Consider the following 24,173-nt stretch of genomic DNA (forward strand, 5'->3'; position numbering starts at 1 on the left):
TTTGATGACCTCTGATCTAGAAAATGTTCTCATCCTCACAGGGAGAGGCCTGACTCCATGACTGGGATGTATAGTTTGTCTTTTTTTAGGAATATTTCTAATGTACTGGATCTAAGTGATGCTTCTCATTGCAACAAAATATGGCTCTCCCATATATACACACATAAAAATATATTTTAAAAACCACAAACAAGCAAAGGAACAAACAAACAAATAAAAACCCCTCCACCAACCTTTGAAAATCTTGTGTTAATCCACACAAATTATCAATTTCATTGTCACCACCTATCAAAAATTCAGGTCATCTGCAAAATGCAGATTCCATGACTGCTAAAACCCACCACCAAGATGATGACTTGGGTTGGTCTAGCTTTTCTAAAGAGAATGTTTTGAGGACTGTAAGACATTAAAGGCATAATGAAAATAAGGAAATGGAGAAAAGATTTGAAATTAAGATAGTTGTGTTCACCTTGATAAAGCACTTCCTAGGAAAAGACTTTATTCAGAGGAAGAGAAATGAACTCAAACTACGCATAGATTAAAAAAAAAACACCCAGGATCCCAGAAGAGACAGAAGTATTATTAAAAGTGACACTTTTATTAAATAAATAAATATATATTTTTCCGACAGTTGGTACTGCTGTTTTTCAGTAAGGTCAAAATAGTGTGAATATTCTATATCTTTGTGTGTGGAGCTTTTCACACCACAAAATTGTGTTGAGCTAATATGTTTAATCAAGGAATAACTGTGGGAGCAGTGCTGTAGCTTTGGTAAAGTCAGTTGCAACACTGCCAAGATGTTATTTGAAGAAAGCACTATCTAATAAAGATGGTTTATGATGTCCCAAAGTGTAATGTCATTTTTTTTCAGGAAATATGATATTGTCTTTGCTTTCCCTTAGGATAGGTGAAGTAATTTCTGAGATAGAAAGTACAGTTGTACAGCTGCCACTTTACAACCTTAGTAGAAAAAGCCTAAAAATTCTACACTTTGCAATACATACACTTGCAGAGGATTTAATTATATACCATGTTTTCTTCTAAAAGTCTTCATAATTAAACATATTGATACTGTAGCCCAATGGTAGGGTTTTAAAGGAAATCACTTTGACTGATAACATTTATCTTAGATAGTGGCAACAGGATAGTGTCAGTAGTGTTATGTCATAATGTGGTTAATTAAGCCCAATTATTTTAATGACACTACATTTTCTGCTCGTATTCGGTTTAGACAGCAGACTGAGGGGAAAACTCTTCCTGCTCTAATTTACTTGTGTTTTTTAATTACTAATTTTTTTGGTAATGGGAGGTATGGTAGATCCAAATTTAACAGTACTTTATTTCTTGTGCTGTGTCATTAAATTTTGTAGAATTTGTCCTGAATTAAGGCTCTTCACTTATGGCCAGTGGTATCATTGAGTAGTATTGGGTTTGGGACTTTTTTCAATGTATCCTTGAATTAATAACATAAAATTGCATATGGTATTGTTTATAGAGCTGTCCAAGTACTGGAGAGAAGAATGAACTGTTGTCATAGATTATAAAACTGGATTGATATCTAATCTCTTACTTGCATGATATAGTCTTGAGGATTATCATTAATCAGCTTCTCTTTGAACTGCAAATTTTACTCTTAAAGTAAAACACTATAATTTTAAAATTTCTTGCTAAGTCAGTGCATTTGTCCACCTTTAAAAAAAAACTAAAAGAATCCATTGATTTTGTTCACAGATTTTTAGGCGTTGTTGGTTGGTTTTCAAGAAGGCTTCCAGTAAAGGACCCAGGAGGCTAGAAAAATTTCCAGATGAGAAGGCAGCATATTTCAGGAACTTCCACAAGGTAAGTCATGCCTTTCTCATGAACTGAAGCATTTCCTGTTTACCACTCTTCCTTGGGAAGAGCATGTTCTTGCTGTGTCTGGTTTGCCAACAATACAGTGAAAGCCTTGTTGAAAACATAATCCTGTCAATAAAGCAGAGTAAAACATCCAAAAGTCTCAGTGATGCAGGTGAGATATCAGACTGTTTTTTTTTCCAGATGAGCACAAAACCCTCAATGTATTTGAAGCAACAGAATGATGTTTTTTAGTTAAACACTCGTTGTTTGGAAATGTGTAAAATTGGCTGCCTATTTAAATGTTTAATCAATAGTTGTTAGCTAAGTATTACGCAAATTCTGAAAATGCTAAATGCATCAGTTGTAATGGTAGCACTCTTCAAATGTGTAAGGTTCTTCCCAGAAGTCAAGATTTACAAAGTCTGTCAAAAAAAAGATTTTTAGCAGTAGAAAGTCAAGATTCACTGAATGAGATACTCCCTGCTTCCTCTATCACTAACATTTCTGTGATGGGAAACAAGATATTTGAGCATGAGTTCTTTCTGTCCCATTAGTTCCTGTTACTCAGTTACTCAGCCCCCCCAAGTTTGTCAGTAGACTTCATACTGCCTAATCCTAAACCAGGGTGGGGATCCCTGCTTGCATTATTGCCTTCTATCAAGTCACTGTTGGCTTTATGCCATATCAATGTTGGATATTCCATTAAACCTGTCAAGTTGAAACACAAAGATGCCTTAACCAAGGGCCACGCAGCAAACAGTGATAAAGTGTGAATGTAATCCTAGGTCTCCTGAAGGCAGGTGTGATGTTTTTACCATAAAACTGCAAATTTGCCTTTAAGTTCCACGAGCCAGACTGCTCTAGCATGGGTTCCCCTGTGGGGACACAAGTTCCCACAGCCAACCATCTCCAGGATGAGCTCCTCTCTCCATGTGTCCACAGGCCAGGAGCCTGCTCCAACGTGGGCTTCTAATGCAGCCACAGCTCTTTTGCAAGGCTTTGGGGAAGGTTTTTGGGTTATTTTCTTTTCATTCATTTGTGAGCCTGTTATGCCTATAGCATACTTAATGTGTTAAAGGACTCAGAAAGACTTTATATGTTGCCTGTCAACTGTCATCACTGTAGAAAAATAATATGAAATGCAGGAATTGTTTGAGAAGCTAAGAAAATAATGTTGTTACTGATGCAGCTGCATGTTGTAGTATTGAAGGAAGAGTCACCATTTGCAAATGGAAAGGAGGGATGTTACTCTTTGCTATCTGTTTTCCCCCCTCTTTTTCCCCTCTGTGAGGATAGAAAGAAAAGAAAAAGAAATAGATACTCTTTCCTATCAAAAAGGATAATGTGTTTCTGGCTGCAGAGAAAGGAATTGTATCTCTTCACTTGGATTATATCCATTTTTCAAATAAAGCCATTAAATAATTTCTGAAGGTATATTATCATAAAATAGAAACCTGGAATCTTATTCTCTGGCTTGATTTTTTTTCCAAGGATATTTTATTATTTCATAGTGATTATTCTCCTCACTTGCCTCCATTCTGATAAATAAAATAGTGGTGAAGTAGATGTGCATGTGTTGTGAATAGTTAAGTGTGACTATTGAGGGAACAGTGCAGGTTGTTACACGATCAAATATAGTTATTTGATTGTTGGTGTTGGATGAAAATACCCTGATTTTCTTTCTTTCTTTTCTAGAGCTCTTTGTTGGTTCATTATATTTTGAAGTTGTTCAAAATGCATATTTATCTCTAGTCAGCACAAACTATTAGCCCTGTCTTGAAATTCTCCATTTCCTTTCTCACTCACAAAATATAAAGAGGGTATGGTATCATTTTTATGGGATATAAAAAGCTGAAGATCAACTTGAACACTGAGCATCAATGAAAAAGTATTAAATATTGAAGAACTGAGACTTAGTACTTTTAAAGAAAGATTGAAATGGAAGTTGCAAGCCTGACTCCTTATGAAAGGAAAACATGCATAAAGGGACAAAAGGCTCTGTTTATTTGCTAATATTCATATAAGACTCTATATATTGACCCTGAGATCCTTTTCCCTATACAAATTCTTTGTAAGTATTTGAAGAGGTTGGTGTAGAGGGGTACTCAGAATGCACTGTTTCTCTAGCAACTTTTGTCCTTCAGACATTCAAATCAGGGGAGGTTACCTTTGGAGAAGGCCTAGGAGTTAAATGGTATTGTGCAATTTTTTTAACTTTCTTATGCAGAGATATAGAAGAAAATTTTGCATCTCAAGTGGAAATATGCCAAAAATTAGTATCTTTGATTTATCTGTATTCAAATCAATATTTAGGACAAACAGTACCCCAATATAAGTAACTCATCAAGGTCTCCACTTTTCCATGTTTGAGCTTGAAATGAGGCTCAAATGAAATTCCTCTTAAAAATAATTTACCAAGGTGACTGTATATACTTCCTATACTTATGTAATGCACTTGTGTACTGAGCAATATGATTTATAGAAGGGGCTAAACAAAGGAAAAAACCCAGAACTGGTAACACAGAGCTAAGATAATTAAAAATAGAGATTTTCTGGTTTACATATGCTAAGTAAATAGTCATTCATGAGTAAAAAAGCTGTGCTCTTAAGAAAATTGATTCCCCCCCAAGTATCCAGACTATTTATGGGTTTATTTGCTATTCTATAATTGTGTAAATTGCAGTTGTGCATTGCTTTAGTGTTGGGGTTTTTTGCTAGTAATTTTCTTACTATAAATAACAATAATGACCTTAGTCCTAGACACGTGCCTCCTGACAGCAGCAGTGCGTATTGCATTTGTTAGCCAAAACGTGACCTCATCTGTTCCTTGCAGTTTCTGGTATCAAATTAAAACTTCTCATTACTGTGAATTTAGACCATTGCAGTCTTGCTCAGGTAAGTTTATAGCTTTGCTGTTCTATTTTCCCTTGACCATTCATTGTGGAGGTTGTGCAGATCAACTGTGTTGACTCCCATTGCTCCCTGCAAAGAGGGGACAAAATAGCAATAGCTCTGCATCCATGCCAAGGGTGGGTATGTTCTTGGTAGCCACCCCTGCATTGTCAGAAAAGACCAGAAACAGACACCACAGTTTTACCAGCTTAGAAGAGAGCAAAATTTAAAAAGATTTCTTGCTTCTGTAATAGAAGATAAAAGGTATATAAAAAGTGAATTTTTCATGCTTTGGCAACATACTGATCAGGCAGTACCAGTGCCTGTAATCCATTAGGAGTGGTTTTCAGGAGCATTGCAGCAAATCAACATGACGATTACTAGAAATGAGATCAAACATCCAAATCTGGACTGCATCCAAATGAACTAGGAAAAGCATTACACAGTTGGCCAATTAATTGTTAAAGCAGAATTAGAAAGAGCAAAGAGAGCTTGAAGAGCAACTAACCAGAAGAGACTCTGACCCATCAGGATCAAAAACCTTGCCAAAGACCTCAGAGCATGAGGCAAATGTGCAAGAAAGAGAGTAGAAATGAACACTTTCACATTGGGGTTTACTGTAGAGAAAAGTGACATGCTCTGGTGTGGGTATGTGAGGAGAGGTTCTGTAGACATATCTTTGTGTTATAAATTTGAGCATGGGTACTTCAGGCTCAGCTACACAGAGAACAGAGTTACTCAAGAGCCCAAATGCCACTTAAGGATGATATAGCTGAATTACTAATAGTAGTCCATGAATACGGAAGTGAGAATCAACAAATAAGGATTCTTCCATTCCTTGTAAAATGTCCAGTTCCATTCATGCATCTTCTTCTTCACTTAAAAGCTAAATAGCCTTCACATGAAGTGAAGATATTGGAGGTTGGGTCTGTCCCTGACAAGATATAGATGTCTTGGAGCAAGACAAGCTTAAATCTGTCAGTGTCAGTGTGCTCACCCTTCAAATAAATAAATATCTGACATCTGGCATAGAGATCAAGACTTACTGATTTAATCCCCCCCCAATATGAGAGATTGTTCTCTTAAGATTGTGTAAACAACAGCTATCTCCAAGGTCTTGAGTTTTAAGTTAGCAAGATTAAAGTAGGATAAGATTTTTAGAGTTGTGTTATTTGTTTTTCCTGTCATTATGTTCGATTATGATGTGCTTTATATAAATCTGCAAATGCAAAAGGAAATAAATTGCAAAACATTTTAGCAACAACTTCTGATAGTCAAAAATGCATATGGGACAGATGGTGTTAAGCACATTATATAATATGCGTCCACAAAAATAGATAATAACCAAGAAAAAGAACAGCAGTAGCCTTCTAACTGTAGTTTACTGGATTAAATTTGTGACCAGGGCCCCACTATGGTAGATACCTTACAATTTTATTTCATAGTTTGATTGTGCTGAAGAAACTTGTGGAATGTGATCCCAGTGAGTTATGGTAAGTTCTTGTACCAGCTGCAGCAGCATCTTGAACACTTCTTGGCATTAAGGTCTCCTGTGCACGTGTCCACACAAACACACACCCAGAGAGTCCTGTCTGGTTGGAGGAAGGAGGGGTCAGGTTCTCTCTGTGCAGTAACAAGCAGTATGCAGGAACAATAAGATATTTATTCTTCTATAGCACATTCTTCTTCTCCTGGTCTCTAACTGAGATGACCTTAAACCATGAGGTGCTTATTCAGGATAAATTAATTCCTGATAACTTTGAAAACCACTGAATTTTGCCACAGTCCTATATGTGCAACTCCCACAGTTCTCAAATGTAATTACAGCCCTGACATGAAAAATAAAAATGCTTATATATGGTAGCACTATAATAATCATAATCATAATCATTAGAACTTCTGTCTCATTGTTTCCACTTAGTTGCCTTTGGGTTGTTCTGGTTTGTTGTTTTCCTTCATGTTCTCTAGCCGTTGCCAAGTTGCCCAAATAAAGATTCTTACTGCTAAAGGAATGTGAACTAGCCTACTTTTATTCTAGCTTAGCCCAAGAGTTCTCCTTTACTGTGGAGTATTTCAGATCCTTATGTTACTCATGTTCACTACAAAGCAGAAGTTGTGAAAGTTTCCTTATGGACTTCTATAATCTGTCATGTTACTATTATTTCTCATGACATTGCATAATTTCTCAGTTGTAAAGGTGTTCTTAAAAAGAAAGGTGGACAGCCACCAAAATGTAAGTGTTAGGCCTAATTCTTGTGCTTGATATAGTAAGACGCTTGATTTGCCTCTAAATTTAAATATTTGAATTCCTCTTCTGCAGTTTCTTTTACTTTGTATAATTGTTGTGCTGTCTGTTTTTCACAATCTCAAATGGAAACCTGCCTGGTTTTGCTCTGTTGACCATTCTGCTTCTACTATTTGTTAGTTGATCTAAAGTTCCTCAATAAGTCTTTGTTTTCTCATCTGGTTAAATTCACTCAAAAATTCATATTTGATGAAAGCTAAACAGGAATACCTTATGAAGATCTGGTCACATTCACAGATGTTGTTTGCTTTGAAAACCACCCCAGATTTAGAACACTTTTTCCTTTCCCTCTTCTCCCCTTATTAAGTATGTTTTGGTTTTTTTCCTAGAACTTCTTTCAAAAAATTCAAAATAGTGATCTCAGTGTAGTATTTTCTAATGAGCCCAATGAGAGTGTGTGCGACTCTGTTAGTTTTGAATAATATATTTTAAGTTTTTATCTGCAAATAATTAGGAATAATTAGGAATTCTTTTTTGCAATTCTTTGCTCTTTGAGGTAGAAAGAGGTGCCCAAATGTACTTTGTATGGTTTTTACATCCCTATTTTGCAAAGTGTTCTATAGCAGAGGTAACTAAATATTCCTGAAAACTATATCCTTATTTTTCCTCATTTTGACATGTAATTATCTTCAAATATTTGTTTACACCACTTTCAGGTAATATCTTGTAGCAAAATCATGTGGCTGGTATGGGAAGGTTATGAAGGACATTGCTTCCATAGGCTGCTATTACTCAGCCAATGAAATTAAAATGAACCCTATTTAAATGAATAACTGTTAGCAAAATAGCTACAGTTCTGTCACCAAACAAAAAGATTTGTGGTAATTATCAGATGCCTCTTAAAATATAGAAGTATTTAAACAACATAGTTGTTCAAAGCAAACATTCCATGTACCAGAAAGCAAATTGCAGGAATAATTGGAGCTTAGCTTGTAATAAAGCCATTAATAGAGTCTGAGCACATCAAAGGGCAGCACACAAACAAATAAAACAAAATCTTTTTTACAAAGTTTGTATCAAGGCAATAACATCTTCTTTCCTTAACAATGTAATGAAGAAATCTACAAGTTAAACATGCTGATAGGACCTTGAAATCCTACAAATATGGACCTAAAATGCACAAGTGATCCTATGAGTCCCTTCCTGTAACCATTCATCCATCTAAACCTTTAAGTCACAATGTATTAATTTGAAGTGTAAATTCATGGGTTAAGTGTCAATGTGTGGTGTTGAATTCCTCAAAAGTGGCATCAGTGGCTGAACCTAAGTATTAAGGAAAGAAATAACAGTTGGAAAATTAAAGATAATCTTTACTTGTAACACAAAGCAACACCAAGACCTGTTAGTGGTGGTTCTTATATGAAGAGCCATGTACAGTTTATTACAGAAAATTCGTAGTAATAGTTGAGTTTGTATGTACAGTTTTGCAGCAAAAGGGACACTCTGCTCTTACAAGTCACCTATTTAAATAGAATAATATATTCCCATTATATTAAGTATGAAAAGAAGCTGTAAACCTTTTTCTTCAAAAAAGTAATACTGGGTAGGGGAGCAATGTTTAAACATTTCAGCAGGAGGAGAAAAAAATATATAATGTAAAAAAAAAAAATATATAATATAAAACTAAATGTAAAATGTCATTGGACCACAAAACAATTCAGGACCTCTGGAGCCCATCTAGTTCAATCCCCTGCTCAAAGCAGTGTCAGTCAGATCACATTGCCATGACCATGTCCCGTTGTGTTTTGAGTACTCCAGGGCTGGAGGCTCCATGACCTCTAGAAAGATGAACAAGCAGTCCTGCACCTGCAGCCTGATAACTAAAGCAGTAGATGAGGCTGGGAACTAATTGTCTGGAGTGCAGCTCTGCTGCAAAGGCCCCGAGGATGCCCTTGGGCAGTGAGCTGAGCTGAGCAGCTGTGTGGCAGCAATGAAGGCAAACCATGCCCTGGAAAGCCTGGAGGAGGATGGGCAGCAGCACGAGGACTCAGCCTGGAAGGCTTCTCCATACTGAGCCTGACCTGTAATAGTGTCTGATTCTGCTCCCCTCACTGCTCTATTAAAGACAGGAAAAAATCTCCAGAGAGTGTCGGTGAGGAAGGTGGAGGCTGGAGAACCTGAGGCAAGACTGAAGGAACAAGATTTGCGTTAGTGAGGAAAGAAGGCTCACGGGCAGCTGATCACAGCCTTCCAGTTTTGATAGGGAGGCTGAGGTGTTCTCAAGGATCCTCAGGAGAAGGACAAGAGGCAATGGGCAGAAGTTGCTTCAGGGGAAATCAGCTTGATATAAGGAATAAAAAAAGAATAGCCAACTGATGTTTAGGGCAACTAAATGCGAGAGCAGGCTAAGCAGAGAGGTCAGTGTTTCCTCACTGGAAATCTTGAAGACCTAGATTGGCAAGGCCTTTTGTAACCTAATTGAAGAGCCTGCATTCAAGGTGGACCAGATGATCTCCAGGGTTTCCATCCAACACAGACTTTTCTGTGACCTATGAAGTTTATGTCACTAAAGTTGCTACTATAGCTCTTGGTATAACTCTGTGCTGCATGTGTTGTGTCAAACTGGTCTTGCCCCCTCCTGAGTGTATTCCAGTGGTGGAAAAAACATACTTAATCTTCCTAGTGTCTCTTAAAACAGTCTCAGGAGAACTTTTCTTTGATCTGGTCTAGTGTTATTGCTTTATAGTAGAGGATATGATGGTCTGTATGTCAGCTATGTATATTCTGGTTTTGCCATGAAAACCTAGCCGTGTTTTGGCAAAGTTCAAAGCCTTGCAAACCTGTATTTTGTGCATATTTTTTGAAAGCACTTCTGACTTTGACAGCTAAAATGTTTCATGTCATCTGTAAAACTTTGAATATGATGGAAATTCAGATAATTTTCTCTCTTGAGTAATGGAATATGTTTCCCCCAGTTCATTCAGGGCTAAAGACTGGAATTCATTGTAAGAACTACTTATCATTTTTATAGACTAGTACAGGGACAGGTGTTTGAGGTGAGATCATGGAGCCATTCTCTGTATGTATCTCCTCTGGCACTTGGTCACATGAAAAGGAAAATGGTTGAATTAAAACTTAAGAGAAGAAATCGACCAAACGTTACAGCATGGGAGAGAAATAAAGGAATAAATGTACTGGCACTCTGTGAAGCACCTTATCCTCTGGAAAGGTGTGAGAGACTCCAAGGTCGATGGAAAGCTGGCTGCTCAAATAATTGCTATGAGAAATGCTGAAGTGAAGAATGGGATGGGGAGATTTTTGAAGAAAATATATATTACTAAAAGTAATAAATCTATTTTAATTGACTGCACAAAGCCAGGGAGACTGGTGCAGAGATAGCAATCCCAACAATGAGAGGGAGGGGAACAAGCAAGAAAAGAGCATGGACATGGTCTGTCACTTCAGTTCAACTCTACCTGGTAAGAAAAGTCTGAACAGCAGGGCAGGTGCCCATTAACAGAAAGCAAGGAGAGATTGTTCAGGTTTTTACACCCAAGTAAATTGCTCTCCAATAGCACTACCTCATTTGTTCCAGCAGCTGGGAGATGTTCACTTCTCAGGCATGGCCCAGGAGAGGCCAGTTCCACAATAAGAAGAGCATGTGTTTGGAAGAGAGGGTTTCAGTAGCAGAGACCCTGATGAAGCTGGGGGATAGGCACTTAGAGGGGAGAGACTGGAATTGAGGTCTCTGAAGCAGCTCCTTATTGGTCCTTGGGGGGGAAATCAAGCAGAAAGAATTGAGCTAGAATTTAAAACAGCTGGGCTTGCTGTGGAGATTTGCACTAACCAAACTCCCCTTTTCAATGCAAGTGAAAAGCAAAATCTGGATATCTTAAACTCAAATCAAAAGTTGAAAGGATTTTTTTTTTTTACTTTCTTTTGCTTTCACCATGCAATTCCTTGTTTCTTCCTGCCAGTATAATCCACACATCTCAGAAGCAAGGAAGGTGTAAAAGAAAATTAATATTTGTGAAACTATCTTTGTGACATATACTTGTGTGATGACCATTACAGAAGAAACTTGAGAAGTCAGATCATACCATTAAGTAAAACAAAATATTACGAATTTATGGCAGTCAAAGAAATTTATAATACCTCTGCTTAGCAGAATATTATTCACCGTTTATTCTGACTGTGGTGAAAAATAGTTATGGAAAATCAAATGCAATCATGTATTTATGACAATGTGCATCATAATAAATGTAGAATAGGTACCAATAAACATCAAGATTTATTTGTTGTAAGATACATGGTAAGAAGGCCATAAATCAGACTTAGTGGGGCCCACTGCCATAAACAACAGGAAAATGGTAAACTAGCCCCGTGGAATTAGCAATCAAACACTGAGATCTTCCTTTCCTAGCCTTCAGCACTTGACTCTACATTTGTATTTTTTCCAATATTTTGTGCATCTATTTTCACAATTCAAGTGTAGAAAGTAGGTATACTCCATAAATAATAAAAGTTCATTATGAAAGTTAAAGACCTAATTATCTAGACTGCAATTTACAACACTAGTAAAAAAAAATATGTTATGTGAGGATTTTTTTTTTCCTAATGACAACATTTTCCCTTGAAGCTACTCAGAATTATGTGTCTGTGTTGCTGGGGAATGTTTACCACATTGCTGTGGAAATGGGAAGAGGCATGGACCCTTGTGCAGTTGCTATAAAAGGAAGCAGACAGGTACAAACAGAAGGTTATGGTGTATGAGGGAGGGCCAACAGGTTTGTGTCTGTAATTTGTTTTCTATTAATAAAGGGAGATGAAATATAATAAGTCTTACGAGCACTAAGTTTCATTTAAGGTTATGGTTTACTTTGAGTAAGGGAGGCTTTGCAATGTAAATAAAGAGCAATTTATTATGAAAATTATCACAAAACTATCTCATTTTTACTTCTTCATAGAGGGAAATTTGAAATTCAAATCAGGGGCTGATGAAGGTTATTAAAAATGCATTAGAGTTGAAAATGTAGCTGTGTGTAATTGTCATAATAGATACTCAAAATTAATTTATCCCAAATGACAATTAAGCTAAAAGAATTTTCAAATTATCAGCTAACAAACTTCAGTTGATTTTGGAAACAAATAAAAAGAAAACATTTTAAAAAGTTTGTAAAAAATCAAAACTATTTTAAAATAGTCCTAAAAGAAGGGCTACGTTTCGCTTAGAATAATTCCTTTTTTCCTTGTGCAAATTACTTCACTCTTGCAATTTTCTTTTACCTCAGTTTCTATGGCATTTTTCTCTCTTTCACCTTTTTCTCCCAGAGATGTCTGGACCACTTTCAATGTATGTGTACACAGGCGTATATAGACATTTTCTGAATTTAGATTAAACTAAACTCATTTGTTTTCCCTCTATACCTGGCAGTTTTTCATCTAGTTGATGCATTTTTCTGATGAGGAATCTCATAGGTAGACTGCTGCTGTTAATAGTTCCTCAAGAACATCTGAAATGGCTCTAATATAGATGTTTATATTTAAGAACAGAACCAAAATGCCAATTTTGGCATTGTTGGATTGGGATGGGAGTTATTTTTATAGACACTGAGGAATACTGACAACCTTTAAAAATCAACAGAGGGGAAAGTTTTTCTAAATGGTACTACTTTTGTTGTGGGTGTGTTTTCTAGAAACAAGACAAGCCAGGAACTGTCAGCTAGTGGAAATGTCTGTGGCTGAGCTTGTAGATGTACACAGATGGGCTTGCAGCACTTGCTGCTGTCCATGGCCAGCAGTGTATCCAAGCCCCCAGCTGAGTCCTGTGCTCGTGTGTGTATTTCTCCCCTTTGGTATAAGGTGAGAAAGCCAAGAATAAGAGCTGCAAAGACAGTAATGTCTCTTTTCCTGGCTAATGTAATTTTTTTTTTTCTGAATATACCTCTTGGTAGTTCAGCAGATACTCAGCATTCTAGTGGTCCTTAAAATTTGCATCATGAGTTTTTTCTCAGCTGTGATTTTTTCCCCTGTGTGTGTTACGTTAGAGGTAAGCCAGCCTTTGCCACCTGCTTCTGACCCCATGGTTTCAAGATCTGGCTAAAGGGAGCTACAGCTGAAATCAAAGGCTTTCACAGGTTGAAACAGACAGGAAGAGGAATTACACCTGGGGCTCGGCCACTGGCATCATGTACAGCATAGATGCAGGCATAATAATTGATGTGCATGGAAAGCCTGCGGTTACTTGGATCCTTCAACACTCCTGACCCAGTTTGTCAATGCAGTGAGAGATTTTGTTGTTAGGGTTTTAACTTGCAGTTCAGCAGGAAGAATTATATATACACATCACTTGCTGCATTCAAGTGATTACTGCATGTAAGTGATTTGTTTTCAAATTTAGTCTATGTTAATAAACACTTATTTTTAATTGAGCTGATCTAACAAGATAATTTTGGAAACTAATGCAAGTCAGCTGATTTAAGTAAACTGAGAGGAAAATTTAAAGGAAGTTTTGGAAAAGTATTTTCCTCCTTTTCTTTCCACTCAAAGGCCAGCAACATATTCCATTTAATTAACCAATAACTTTGGGTAAAAAATAAAACAGATCTGGACATAATCATATACTTTGGGAATGGTAAAGGTAAAACTCTGAAAACTGGAAACAGTTTCTAAGTGTCCAGTGTATTTTAGTCACCCCACAAGGATATTAGCACTCATCTAATGATCTAGTGTTCATGGTAAAATATTGCATAAATATGGTTTGCATGCCCACTAACTCTAGCAGGAAGTCTGATATTGAAAGCATTTTTTTTAATTGCAGCTGAAATTTGAAAGGATAATTGTGAAACCTATTTTATTTCAGTTGTGAATCATCTTCCCCCTCTGCTGCCTCTCTCTCTAGCATGATATTTTTCAAGTGCGCACCTGGGTTGCAAATTAGAAAATTTGTGTTGTTTTATATTAAGGCATTAGTTTAAATTTTGTTAACACTCACTTTTACAGAAGGCTGTATTTTTCCCCTTTTATTTTAATGCATGCACAGTAGCCTGGTATTCAGATTGCTCTTCAAAATGAAAGGTTAGATTGGAAAACATATTTCAAAGGATCTTTAGGATAGCAAGGAAATGAGATTGAGGAGAACTGGGATTTTTGTTCTGCCAATGGCTGTCTGTACAATTACCCCATGAAGTGTGAATGCATTTTTTTCAGTATGTATTTTAAAATCCTAATTAAAATGTTTGTTAAGGGAATAGGTCCATGTGCACATGAACTGATCTGATTTCAGCTATCACTTTCAAACACCAGGCTGCCAGCCAGAACCAGAATAATCCCAGTGGGCTGGTTGATTTTATGGGTTAGGCAGCAGCTCAATCCTGACAGTATTACAGCAGCATGGCTTGAGAGAAAGTAACTTGGCTTAGAAAAATCCCTACATTTTTGCCTAGTAAAGGCAGCTGATATGACTTTAATATCCTTCCTCTGCCCTCGTAGGTTTGATTTACCAACACTGTCAACCAATTTAGCATTTAAATTAGCGTAACAAAAGCTAGTTAAGGAAGATTGTTTTCCATCCTTAATTTTTTTTAGAGTTCATTGAGACAAAATTAAGAGTTTGTAACTGCTTATGTGGTAAGTGATCAGTTATAGCACACACCATGAAACTGGGTACCCAAATTGTAGCCCATATGAAAGTCTGATGTTCTAATACTTAGATATAGTTAAGACTTTAAGAATGAAGTTTACTTTATACCGTTTAAAATTTTGAGCCTGCTTTCCCCTTCCCCAATCCTAATCTCAACCCCATGATCTTTATTTTAACTGGATTTTTCCCCTCCTCTGCTCCAGTTATTTCAGAGGAAGATGAGTAGATGATTTTCGTTGAGTGCACTGGAGTTTGGCCAGCAGTCAACCCACTACAGTTGTAAATAGTAATAATTTTTATTTCTCTTCCATTTATTTAAATTTTAAGAAATTAAAATCATTATTTTATTTTCTATTCAGTCTAAATTTACTTAATATCATCTAGGCTTTCTAAAAATGCTGAAAAATTCAAACATGCATTTTTTTAAATCTCAATTTTATCGGGAGGATAAGAAGGAATTATTCATTATCCTTCTACTATCAGATCTGTACATATTTCTTCCCATCAAAGTTTTCTTTTTTGCCCTGACATTACTGCCTTATACTTAGCCTCATTTATTCTAAATATATTCATTAATTCTACCTAGTTTTGCGGGTTTTTTTATTTTTTTATTTTTATGATGTACTTTTTCAGTTAACAGACAAGATTCTTACTGTTGTTATAGGCGTGGTTTCCTTTTAGTACTTAGAGGAATGAACATTTACTTGGTAGAAGTTTCTTAAACACTGACTCCTCTGAAATAGCAGCTGGAGACCTGCCCTAGAGGTGTAATGTGAGGTTGATATGCCACTCTTTGGCAATAGTCCTGGAGAGTGTTGTTACCATAACAACTCCTTTTCCAAGGGTAAATCCACATGCAGAGATGGGGAAAACTCTTCTGTTCTCTTTCTGCATTGTTTTTGCTCTTTTATGATCCATTTTTTCACTTCCCTGATCTTGGGATTTCTCTTCTCCCTTATTATGTTTCTCTTGTAATCTTATGCTTTAAGATTTGCTATTCTTTCATGAAATAGGGTTTTTTCCTCTTTTTTTCTGCATCTTAGTACATTTTAACCTTAAGTTTAACCTTAAGTCCTGTTCTCCAGTCTCTTGCATCTCCTTGTCCTATTGCTGGTTTTGTGCAGTATATGCTGATGTCATGGAAATCTGTTTCATCTTAAATACTCTGAATGGCCTAATACCATAAGGGTTTGTCCAAACCCACAAAGGTCCAAATATCCTTGCAGGTCTGTTAGCATCCCTTTCTTAGACTTAGAAGTTCTTTCTTAAGAAGAGTTTTCTTCCAGTTCCTGTTTTTTTGTCCAACTCCTGCTCACAGCAGGAGGCCTCTGAGGTCCAAGGTCTGAGCAAACGTGGTTGCACAGGGCAATGTCCAGTTGAGTCTCCAAGGATGGAGATTGCAGAGCCTCACTGGGCTGCCTGTCCCACTGCTGCGCTGTGTTCATGATGGGAACATCCCTTCTCACATGCAGCCTGAACATCTCTTGTCTCAGTTCATGCCCATTGTTCATCTCCGTCCCCCCAGGCACAGCTGTGAAGAGCCTGGCTCTGTCTCCTCGATAATCTCCCTGCTGGTCCTGGAGGGACTGCAGTTAGATGCTCCCAAAGCCATACCTGCTGCAGGATGGAGCAGCTACTTCCTTCAAGCTCTACACCCCACATGACAAGAGGTGCACTCTGGCTGTCCTGGGGACCATCTGCTGAACTCACATTGTCATTGGAGTCACATTTTCATTGCAGTCCCAAAATTGGGCAAGGTATTAGAGATGTGATCTAATGAATACTGAGTAAAAAAAAAAAAGAAAAGAAGAAAAAAAGTCACTTTCCTTGATTTATGGCCTGTGCTTCTGTTAATGCAGCCATTTCCCCAGTCTCAAAGGTCTTTATGCTTTTCAGGCAGCACACTGCCTTTTCTTAAGAGCCCAAATCACATCCAGCCCCATCCAAAGCTGTAACAAAACTTCTACTCTGTGGCAATTGGATTTAGCAATGTCAATGGGGCCACTGCTAGCTGCAGAAAGTGTCACTGAAAGCTGAGCTGGAGGCAGATGTTTCAATGCTTTGAGATCCTGTCTGTGGTCCTCTGATCTGTACTGAGCCAGCATCTTGTGTTCTCCTTTGCAGACTGGAAGCTGCATATTGGTGCCTCCTTTGCCCTTTTCTTGCAGTGATGGTTGACATGGCCCTTGGTTTTTCTATCACTCTCTTATTGTTGCCATGCTGTTTCTGGTTTGGGGCAGTTCTTTACTGTCTGGGCATCCCTCACTGGAGTCCCTGCTCCTTGCCCCTGTGCTGGCTCTGGCTCTGTCACGTTACTGCTTGCGTGGTATTACACAACAGATGGTCATATGTGGGCCATTATTAGGAAATAAGAGGATAAATGATTGCATTTTATAACTTTCTCTTCTGCTTCTATTTTTTTCTAGTTAGAACTTAAATGACAGGAAGGTAGTGTGCAATGCAAAACAGAAACCCATTTATGTAAATTCAGACCTTTTCTTCTGCCCAGGCAATTTCCAGGACTCTGCACAGTGGAAATAACATTCAGTAGATGGAATTGCAGAATCATTTTCCTCCCAGTTTCATATGGGAGGCACCTGTTTGGAAGAATTCAAATAAGGTATAAGCCAGAATGGGGCACTTAAGGTTTTATTCATGGTTTTTGTGGTTTTCATCTCATTTGGACCTCCTTTCTTATTTACTGTGGAATTGTAATTTTTGTAGAGATGCAAATATAATAAGTTATTTGGAAGTAATATTTATGTAATTGTGGAAAAGTTATCTCATCTATTTAAATGTACAATTTCAGCACCAGACTCCACAATGTGTTATACATGTACAATCTTTACATGTCTATGTAATACAAAAGGTAATCCTCCATCTTCAGCTGCATGACTAGAACAGATTTTTAGTACAAGAAGCAAACAAAAAATGCCTAGTGTTTGTCAACAATGAAGCATTATAGATTAAAGAGAAAGTGTATTGAATTGTTCCTAAAATCCTTCCTCTTTGAAAGAAATAAACATAGTTCCAAAGAAAATAATCAGAAAAGAAGAAAAATACATAAATACTGTTAAGAAGCAATGCATCTCACTTAATATAAGCCTTTGTTTAAATTAAGTGGTTTTTGGAATTTAATGGCTTTTCACATCTATGAAAATAACTAAGATACTGAAATGATAACAAAACACCCAAACATTTTAAATTATAGGTGTTTTAAGATGCATTGACAGTAACAGTTTCATAATATAAAATATTTTGCTAGTATAATGAAATTGTGATCTTGTAATTATTTCCTGTTACTTACCTGAGTAAAAAGTGCTCTTTCAAAAAGAAGACTTAAGGTTGATAGACAGGCAACGGCTAAAGTGTTTTTAGACAGACCAGAAGTTTGTTACTAGAAATCTATTATCTGATCTTTTCTGGCTAGACAGATGTAACTGACCTGTGTGTGCAGTTCAGAGATTTTATTTTCCATATAAGAATCCTAAATAATTTCTTTGATCATCAGCCTTTACCTGTGTATCCTGCTATGGCTGCATGGCACTGAAGGCTTTCCTATATTAGTAGTTTTCCTACATGTGAATTATTTACTAGATATCTGCAGCATGGCTTTATTGGAATTAAATTACAGTTGGTGTAGCTAGAGACAAGTGGAGTTCGACTTCTGAAATCTATGAGGATGCTTTTCAGACGGTTTCCTAGTCTCTTGGCACAGACATGCACTAAAACTGAAACACCAATCATTCATTATTTCTTTTAAGTCAGCCTCCTGGCATCTGACAATGCTTGTGTATTCTTGTAGGGAGTAGGGAATTGAAGGAATTTGGTATTAGTGTCAAATTTGGGATCTTCATGCAGAAGGGTGACGTCAATTTTCTGTGAACCTCTCAGGTTAAATATTACTATCATAAGATTTTAAGGGAATGAAGATTTTTTTTTTTCAAAGTGAGGGCATAAGCTAAATACTTACTCTGATCCTCTTGTCTTTTTGACCATATAGCATGAGATTTGTTAACTGTTAATTCCTTCAGAGGAGGGCTTCGCAGTTTCTTCTCTTGTTTATAAGGCTGATGCACTGCTCCATGCTGGATTGATGGGGTTTTTTTGATGGTTGACCCACCCAGATGTGGCTAGACAGTATTTACAAGGGGTTGATAGTTATGAACTTTACTATTCCTGTGTCACATTTATTAAAGGAAGCAACTGGAAGCTCTGAATGTCATTTTCTTCCAGATGAGATGCTACACCAACACAAAACAAATTAAAGTTTTGGGCTTATCTCCAGACCAAGATAAAGAAAAACAGTAAGGATGGGAGGAAGTGCATTGCATTACTTGAATCAATATTTAAATGATTCATGAGTGATCAAGATATATGAGCAATAGTGCCAGAAACCTCATTATAGAATCTTTCGCCTTCTTGTTCAGTGCTTGATGTATCTGTAAAAAAGTATTACATTTTGGTGAACAATCTAAACATCCAAAAATATTTGTTTCCAGATTAGGTGTGTTTCTTTTCATCTGTGTTTGCAGGAAACTTTGAGATGAAGCAAATTCCTGGCTGTGAGAGGAACTGAGTTGTAGTAGCCAACACTGATGTGTCACCTTGCGGGCCTGATGCAAGTCTAGTCTAGTATAATTTTGCAGGAGTGAGATTATGCCTTTACCAATCCTAGAAGTTATCCTACCTAGCAGCCCTTCAAGGCTTTGTCCTTTTATCAAATGTTAATGAGAAGCAGAAGACTTGGATGCCTTTGATACAGCTATGTCAAACACCCCCCTCCACCAAGAAAAAAACAAACCTGTATAATAGACAAAAAAAAAAAATCTAAAAGAAAGAAAGAAACCTTGGCAAATTTTGGTAACATGTAAGCTTAGTAACTCTTCCACATCTTTTCATCAATCAGTGTTAAATTGTCTTTCTAGAGGAAAAGCAAAAGTGGTTTTAAAGACTGATACAAAAAAAAATCAAGAAATAGAAAAAAAACAAACTAGGAAATGTGTGTGTGGGCTGTTGAGTGATGGACATACGAAGCAAGAATTATTGATGAGGAGTAGGAGAACTGAGAAATGGTCCAGGTGCTAAGAGTCACTAGCACATACCACAGTGAGCAACACATGGAGAGCAGCACTAAATGTCTAGTAGGGAAAAGAAAGTCTAAGTTAACATGCTAACGGTGGTGGAAATTTGTATACTACAAAATCATAGCTTAATAAAAAAGGATTTATTTCACCTACCGGAAGAAATCAAAGGATAAAAAATCAGAACAAAAAAACTATTTGCAAGTTTTCTCACTAAGGAGGCAATGTTAGGGATTTTATTCATTGTTGAAATTAATGTTGTTCTAGACAGTTACAATTGGGAGAAATAGGAAAACTGATTCACAAAGTTTTTGTTGGTTTGAGTTGTTTTCAGTGTTAACAAAGTTTTAGGTGAAGTATAATCCCACAATTGGAAAATGCTCTTTTCTTTTTTTTTTTTTTTTTTTTTTTTGGAACATCTAGGTAAAACTGTTGCATATGTAATGGCACAGAAAATTTTCCCTTTTTTAATGTTTCTCTTACTGATGCAAGGTTATCAATGGTCTAGGTAGTTCCAGAATGATATTTTGTTATTGTGAAGAACAGAAATATTTTCAATGTATTAGACTGAATTTTGTAAACAAGTCCATTAAGATACCACAGGGAGCAAATTTTGGTATAATGCTCCTTGCTTAAAAAAGTAAATTTACCTAATGTGTTACTCATTAAAAAGGGGGACTTTTTGGTACTTTTTAAAAATATTATTAGTCTTTTAAAGCATTCTTAAGATCTGCTAAGTGATGTTTTAAATTATTGCAAAATAGCATGATTTTTATAAGTGTTCTATTTGCCTTTTCAGTAGCTTTGATACTTTTCCCCTTTTAAAAATGATTTTTTTAATTTTTTTTTTTTAATAATAGATACAATTTAAACAACAGTTTTAAAAATCCCTGAGATGAAGCAATCTGGTTGCCAAGGCAAAGTTCATCTTTTCCTTCATATAAGATGATATACTCTCAGGTGTTTTTTTAATTGCATATGTTCAGCAAGTAGAGAAATGACTCATGCTTAATTGGCATTAAATCAAGAATTCAGAATTTCATTAACTTAATTCTCTATCAATGGGAGGATGGACTTTCACGGTTTTGCCTCTATCTTTGGAGGGAACCATACAGTACAATTTGAAAAGATGAACATTGAAGCAAATATTCATCTCTATTTGATGTTGAGAATTATGTAAACAACAGAAATACTGAGGGGCTTATTTGATAATATGGCCTTTCTAGTTGTTAGTGTAAATTTGTGTTCCTGAAGTGTTCTCATTTCTTTTTCTCTTAGCTTGCTCAGTAAAATTATACTTCCTAAAATCTTTATACATTTCATATGTCCTCAAAATGTTGTAGCTAAAATTATTTCCTTCAGTTCTTGTAAAGTAAAGCATTCCAATGAGAAAGATATGATTTTTGAAGAAAAAAAGCTTACCTGGCAGAAATGCTTTGGCCACACATGTTAAACCACTAAAGTATTTGACGAGGATATAAGTGTCTCACAATATCTCATAGTAGTTTCAAAAAGGTCCATTTTTATGGAAAGTTGTAGACAAGAGGGATATAATTTCTGTGTGAGACTACAAATGGCTCAAAAAGTTTGTCTTAAAGAAAGAAGATAAAAGTCAGGGAGTTTGGAAGAGGCATCATGTAGGTTTGTCACATTGGAGTTACAAGAAGTTCTGTGCTGTCTAGGGAGGTCCTATGATTTCAGAGACAAAGAAAAATCAAAATGCATTTAAAACAAATACCCTTTTTTCTTGCATGGAGACTATTTTTCTTCCCTTGCCTTGCATGTTGGTCAACTTAATCTCTCATATGGGTACCAAAAAGCAGCACATAAGAATTTGGCAGTGTTTTCATTATCTCTTTCAGACATTAAATTCCCACCAGCAAATAAAAAGAATTCTTTTGTATGTATATTTTTTGCTGACAATATTCTTAAGTATGTGATGGATGTTGCATATGTGACTATATTAAACAAAGCAGTAATAATGTCCTGATCAATAAGATGACTCAAAAACATCTTTACAGATAATTGTGTGTGTCCTCGAGTATGTCTGTATTTATGTTTCAAACATAAATTACTATCAAAATTTTGTAGTTTTAGTGTCAGGTATGTAAAATTTTTGGCTCTATTATCATTATTATCTTATAAGCATTGCAGGAGCTTTTAGAAATCTGTAACACTCAAGTATTTAAAAAAAAATAGACCTCTACTATATAACAGAGACTAGAAGAAAGCTTAATATGCCTTGTTGTCACTATTCAAAGCAATTCTATTTCCTTTTTTGCTCTGCCAGAGAGAGAAATTTTTCCTTTTAAGTACAGCAAGATTTAAGGCACTTTTATCTGCATGGTGTGCAGTGTCACACATGCACACACATGTGAAAATGTCACTTTCTGTATTGATTGCTTGTGTAAGAATCACTGGAGCTTTTTCCTCCTATCATTTTTTCCTTTCCTATTGCACCACCAGCTTTTTTTTAAATTTTCTCTAATAATAGCCTAAAGTTTTTTGTTTGCCAAATCATCTTAAATATTTTGCTATTATATCTTCTTATTTAGCAAGACTAGTAGATTTGTACCCTGTCAAGACTAGTAGATCTGTACCCCTGAGTTTGGGGCCTTCTGTGTCTTCAAAATTCAGTAATGACTTATGGATTTGGTATTGTCCCCTCAAGTTTTGAATTCTAGAGTCTACTCTCTCCTTTGCCTACTAATGCTTTCTCTCCTCTCTTTTGGGGGATTTCTTTGAGATGACAAGAGCCCTCTCACACATTAGTTCATTTACCATGCATGAATCAAGGAAAATCAACAGATATTTCAGTAACTTCTTTAATGGGACAGGGATATTGATGATATTCAGCCTTTCTCTTTCCCCCAAGCCAAAAAGTAGTGCAATACATGGATTCTTACAAAGCTCTGAAAATGCATGACAAAAGTTAAAGCTATAAGGGATTAGGATCCAAATGGTGAGGCAAATGCACCTGTGTCCCAAAAAAAGGTCAAAAGGTCAACTTGGAGAATACAGAGAATTCTGGCAGTCAACCAAAGGTCAGCCTGGAGAATTTATGGCAGTCTTACTTCAGCCTATAGGAAGAACTGTGGAGTAAATATAATATTAGTGAAAGGCAGCATGGATTTACCAAGGGTAAGTCATGCCTGACCAGTATGACCACCATCTATGCTATGTTATGAGAAGAGCTTTAGCAAGGCCTTTCACATTTTCTCCCGTGACATTCTCAAATTGAAGTTGGGACATTATTATTTGTGCAGGCGGATGTCTAGACGATGTAAAGATGGTCTGCTACTCAGACACAGAAAGTTGTGGTTAATGGGTTGGTTATTATGTGGTTATGTTGGTTATTAGTGTGGTCAATGTGGTTACCTGCTTGGAGGGCTGTAGCAAGTGTGGAACTGCTGCAGTCTGTACTGGGACCTCTCTTGATATCGGGGACCTGGAGGAAATAAGGGAGCTGCACCAATGTGCAGAGAGCAAATTGGGAAGGATCACTTGATAGGGTTTTGGTAGTCAAGCTGCCTTTTCAGCAGCCTGAACAGGCTGGTCGAATGGGCTGACATGGGCTTTGTCAGATTGAATAAGGGCAAGAACCAGGTGCCAGCCTGGGGATAGAAGAGCCCCTGCCACGGCACAGGTTTGGCATTGGCAAGCTGGGAGGCAGCCTGCAGGTAGGGTCCTCATCTTGGTGCCTCAGCCAGCAAAGCTCCATGGGCTGTAAGGACAGAACCATGGACAGTCAGTGCAGAGAATGATTGTTCTCCTCAGTTCAGCACACATTAGACCATGTTTATAGTCCCATATCCATTTTTGGCCCACCTGTTACAACAAAGATACTGACAAATTGGAGTGAGTTTTGCTGAAGGCTGTCAAGAGCAGTCTTCAACTGGTCCCAAGTTGATCAGCACACAACACATTCCTCTTCATGCCTTGTCTCAGTTTCTTTTGTTGGCTTGATGCCTTTCACTCCTCGTCTGCCATCAATATTTTATTGAAATGTCTTTGCCCCAACGTGTTCCATTTTTTAATGCGCCATATAAAATCTCTTCTGCTTTAAAATTATTTTCAGCATGTGAAAAGGAATGCTGGAACTGTACAGCAGGAGCATAACAATTACAAAGCAAAACAAACAAAAAAAAACTCCACCTACATTCAGTCCATTTTTTCTGTAGTCATAGATGTCCAAACCTATATGGTTGACATTTTTCTGGAAATTAATTCTGCCTGAGGCAAATGTCCTGCCTGAGAAAAACTAACTCTAACCAGATAAAGTTTGCCCAGAGTCCTAAGAAACTGAAAAAAAATTTCAGAATATGAAGTGTTAATCAGCTTAATATAGGCTGGGCCACCAGGTTGGAATGACAGATTTTTCTTCCATTTTGGTTAATTCTAGTTACATACATGCATCAAAAGAAAATGGAAATAGATTGAATTTTTATGTTGTAAATTTGCTGCAAGAGTACTT

The 24,173-nt window shown here is 36.7% G+C and overlaps 1 protein-coding gene across 1 annotated transcript in view; it reads left to right on the forward strand.

Moving 5' to 3' along the window:
* DOK6 (docking protein 6) overlaps nucleotides 1-24,173 on the forward strand; it is a gene marked incomplete at both ends in the record, with an annotated part of 240,067 nt that overhangs the window by 90,763 nt on the left and 125,131 nt on the right. The window contains one exon of the mRNA XM_084213089.1: nucleotides 1,732-1,839. Coding sequence (XP_084069215.1) covers nucleotides 1,732-1,839 — 108 coding nt within the window. The remainder of the gene's footprint in view (nucleotides 1-1,731; nucleotides 1,840-24,173) is intronic.

The sequence above is a fragment of the Fringilla coelebs genome (assembly GCF_963513975.1).
Source record: "Fringilla coelebs genome assembly, chromosome: 1".
In the NCBI taxonomy this organism is placed as follows: Eukaryota; Metazoa; Chordata; class Aves; order Passeriformes; family Fringillidae; genus Fringilla; species Fringilla coelebs.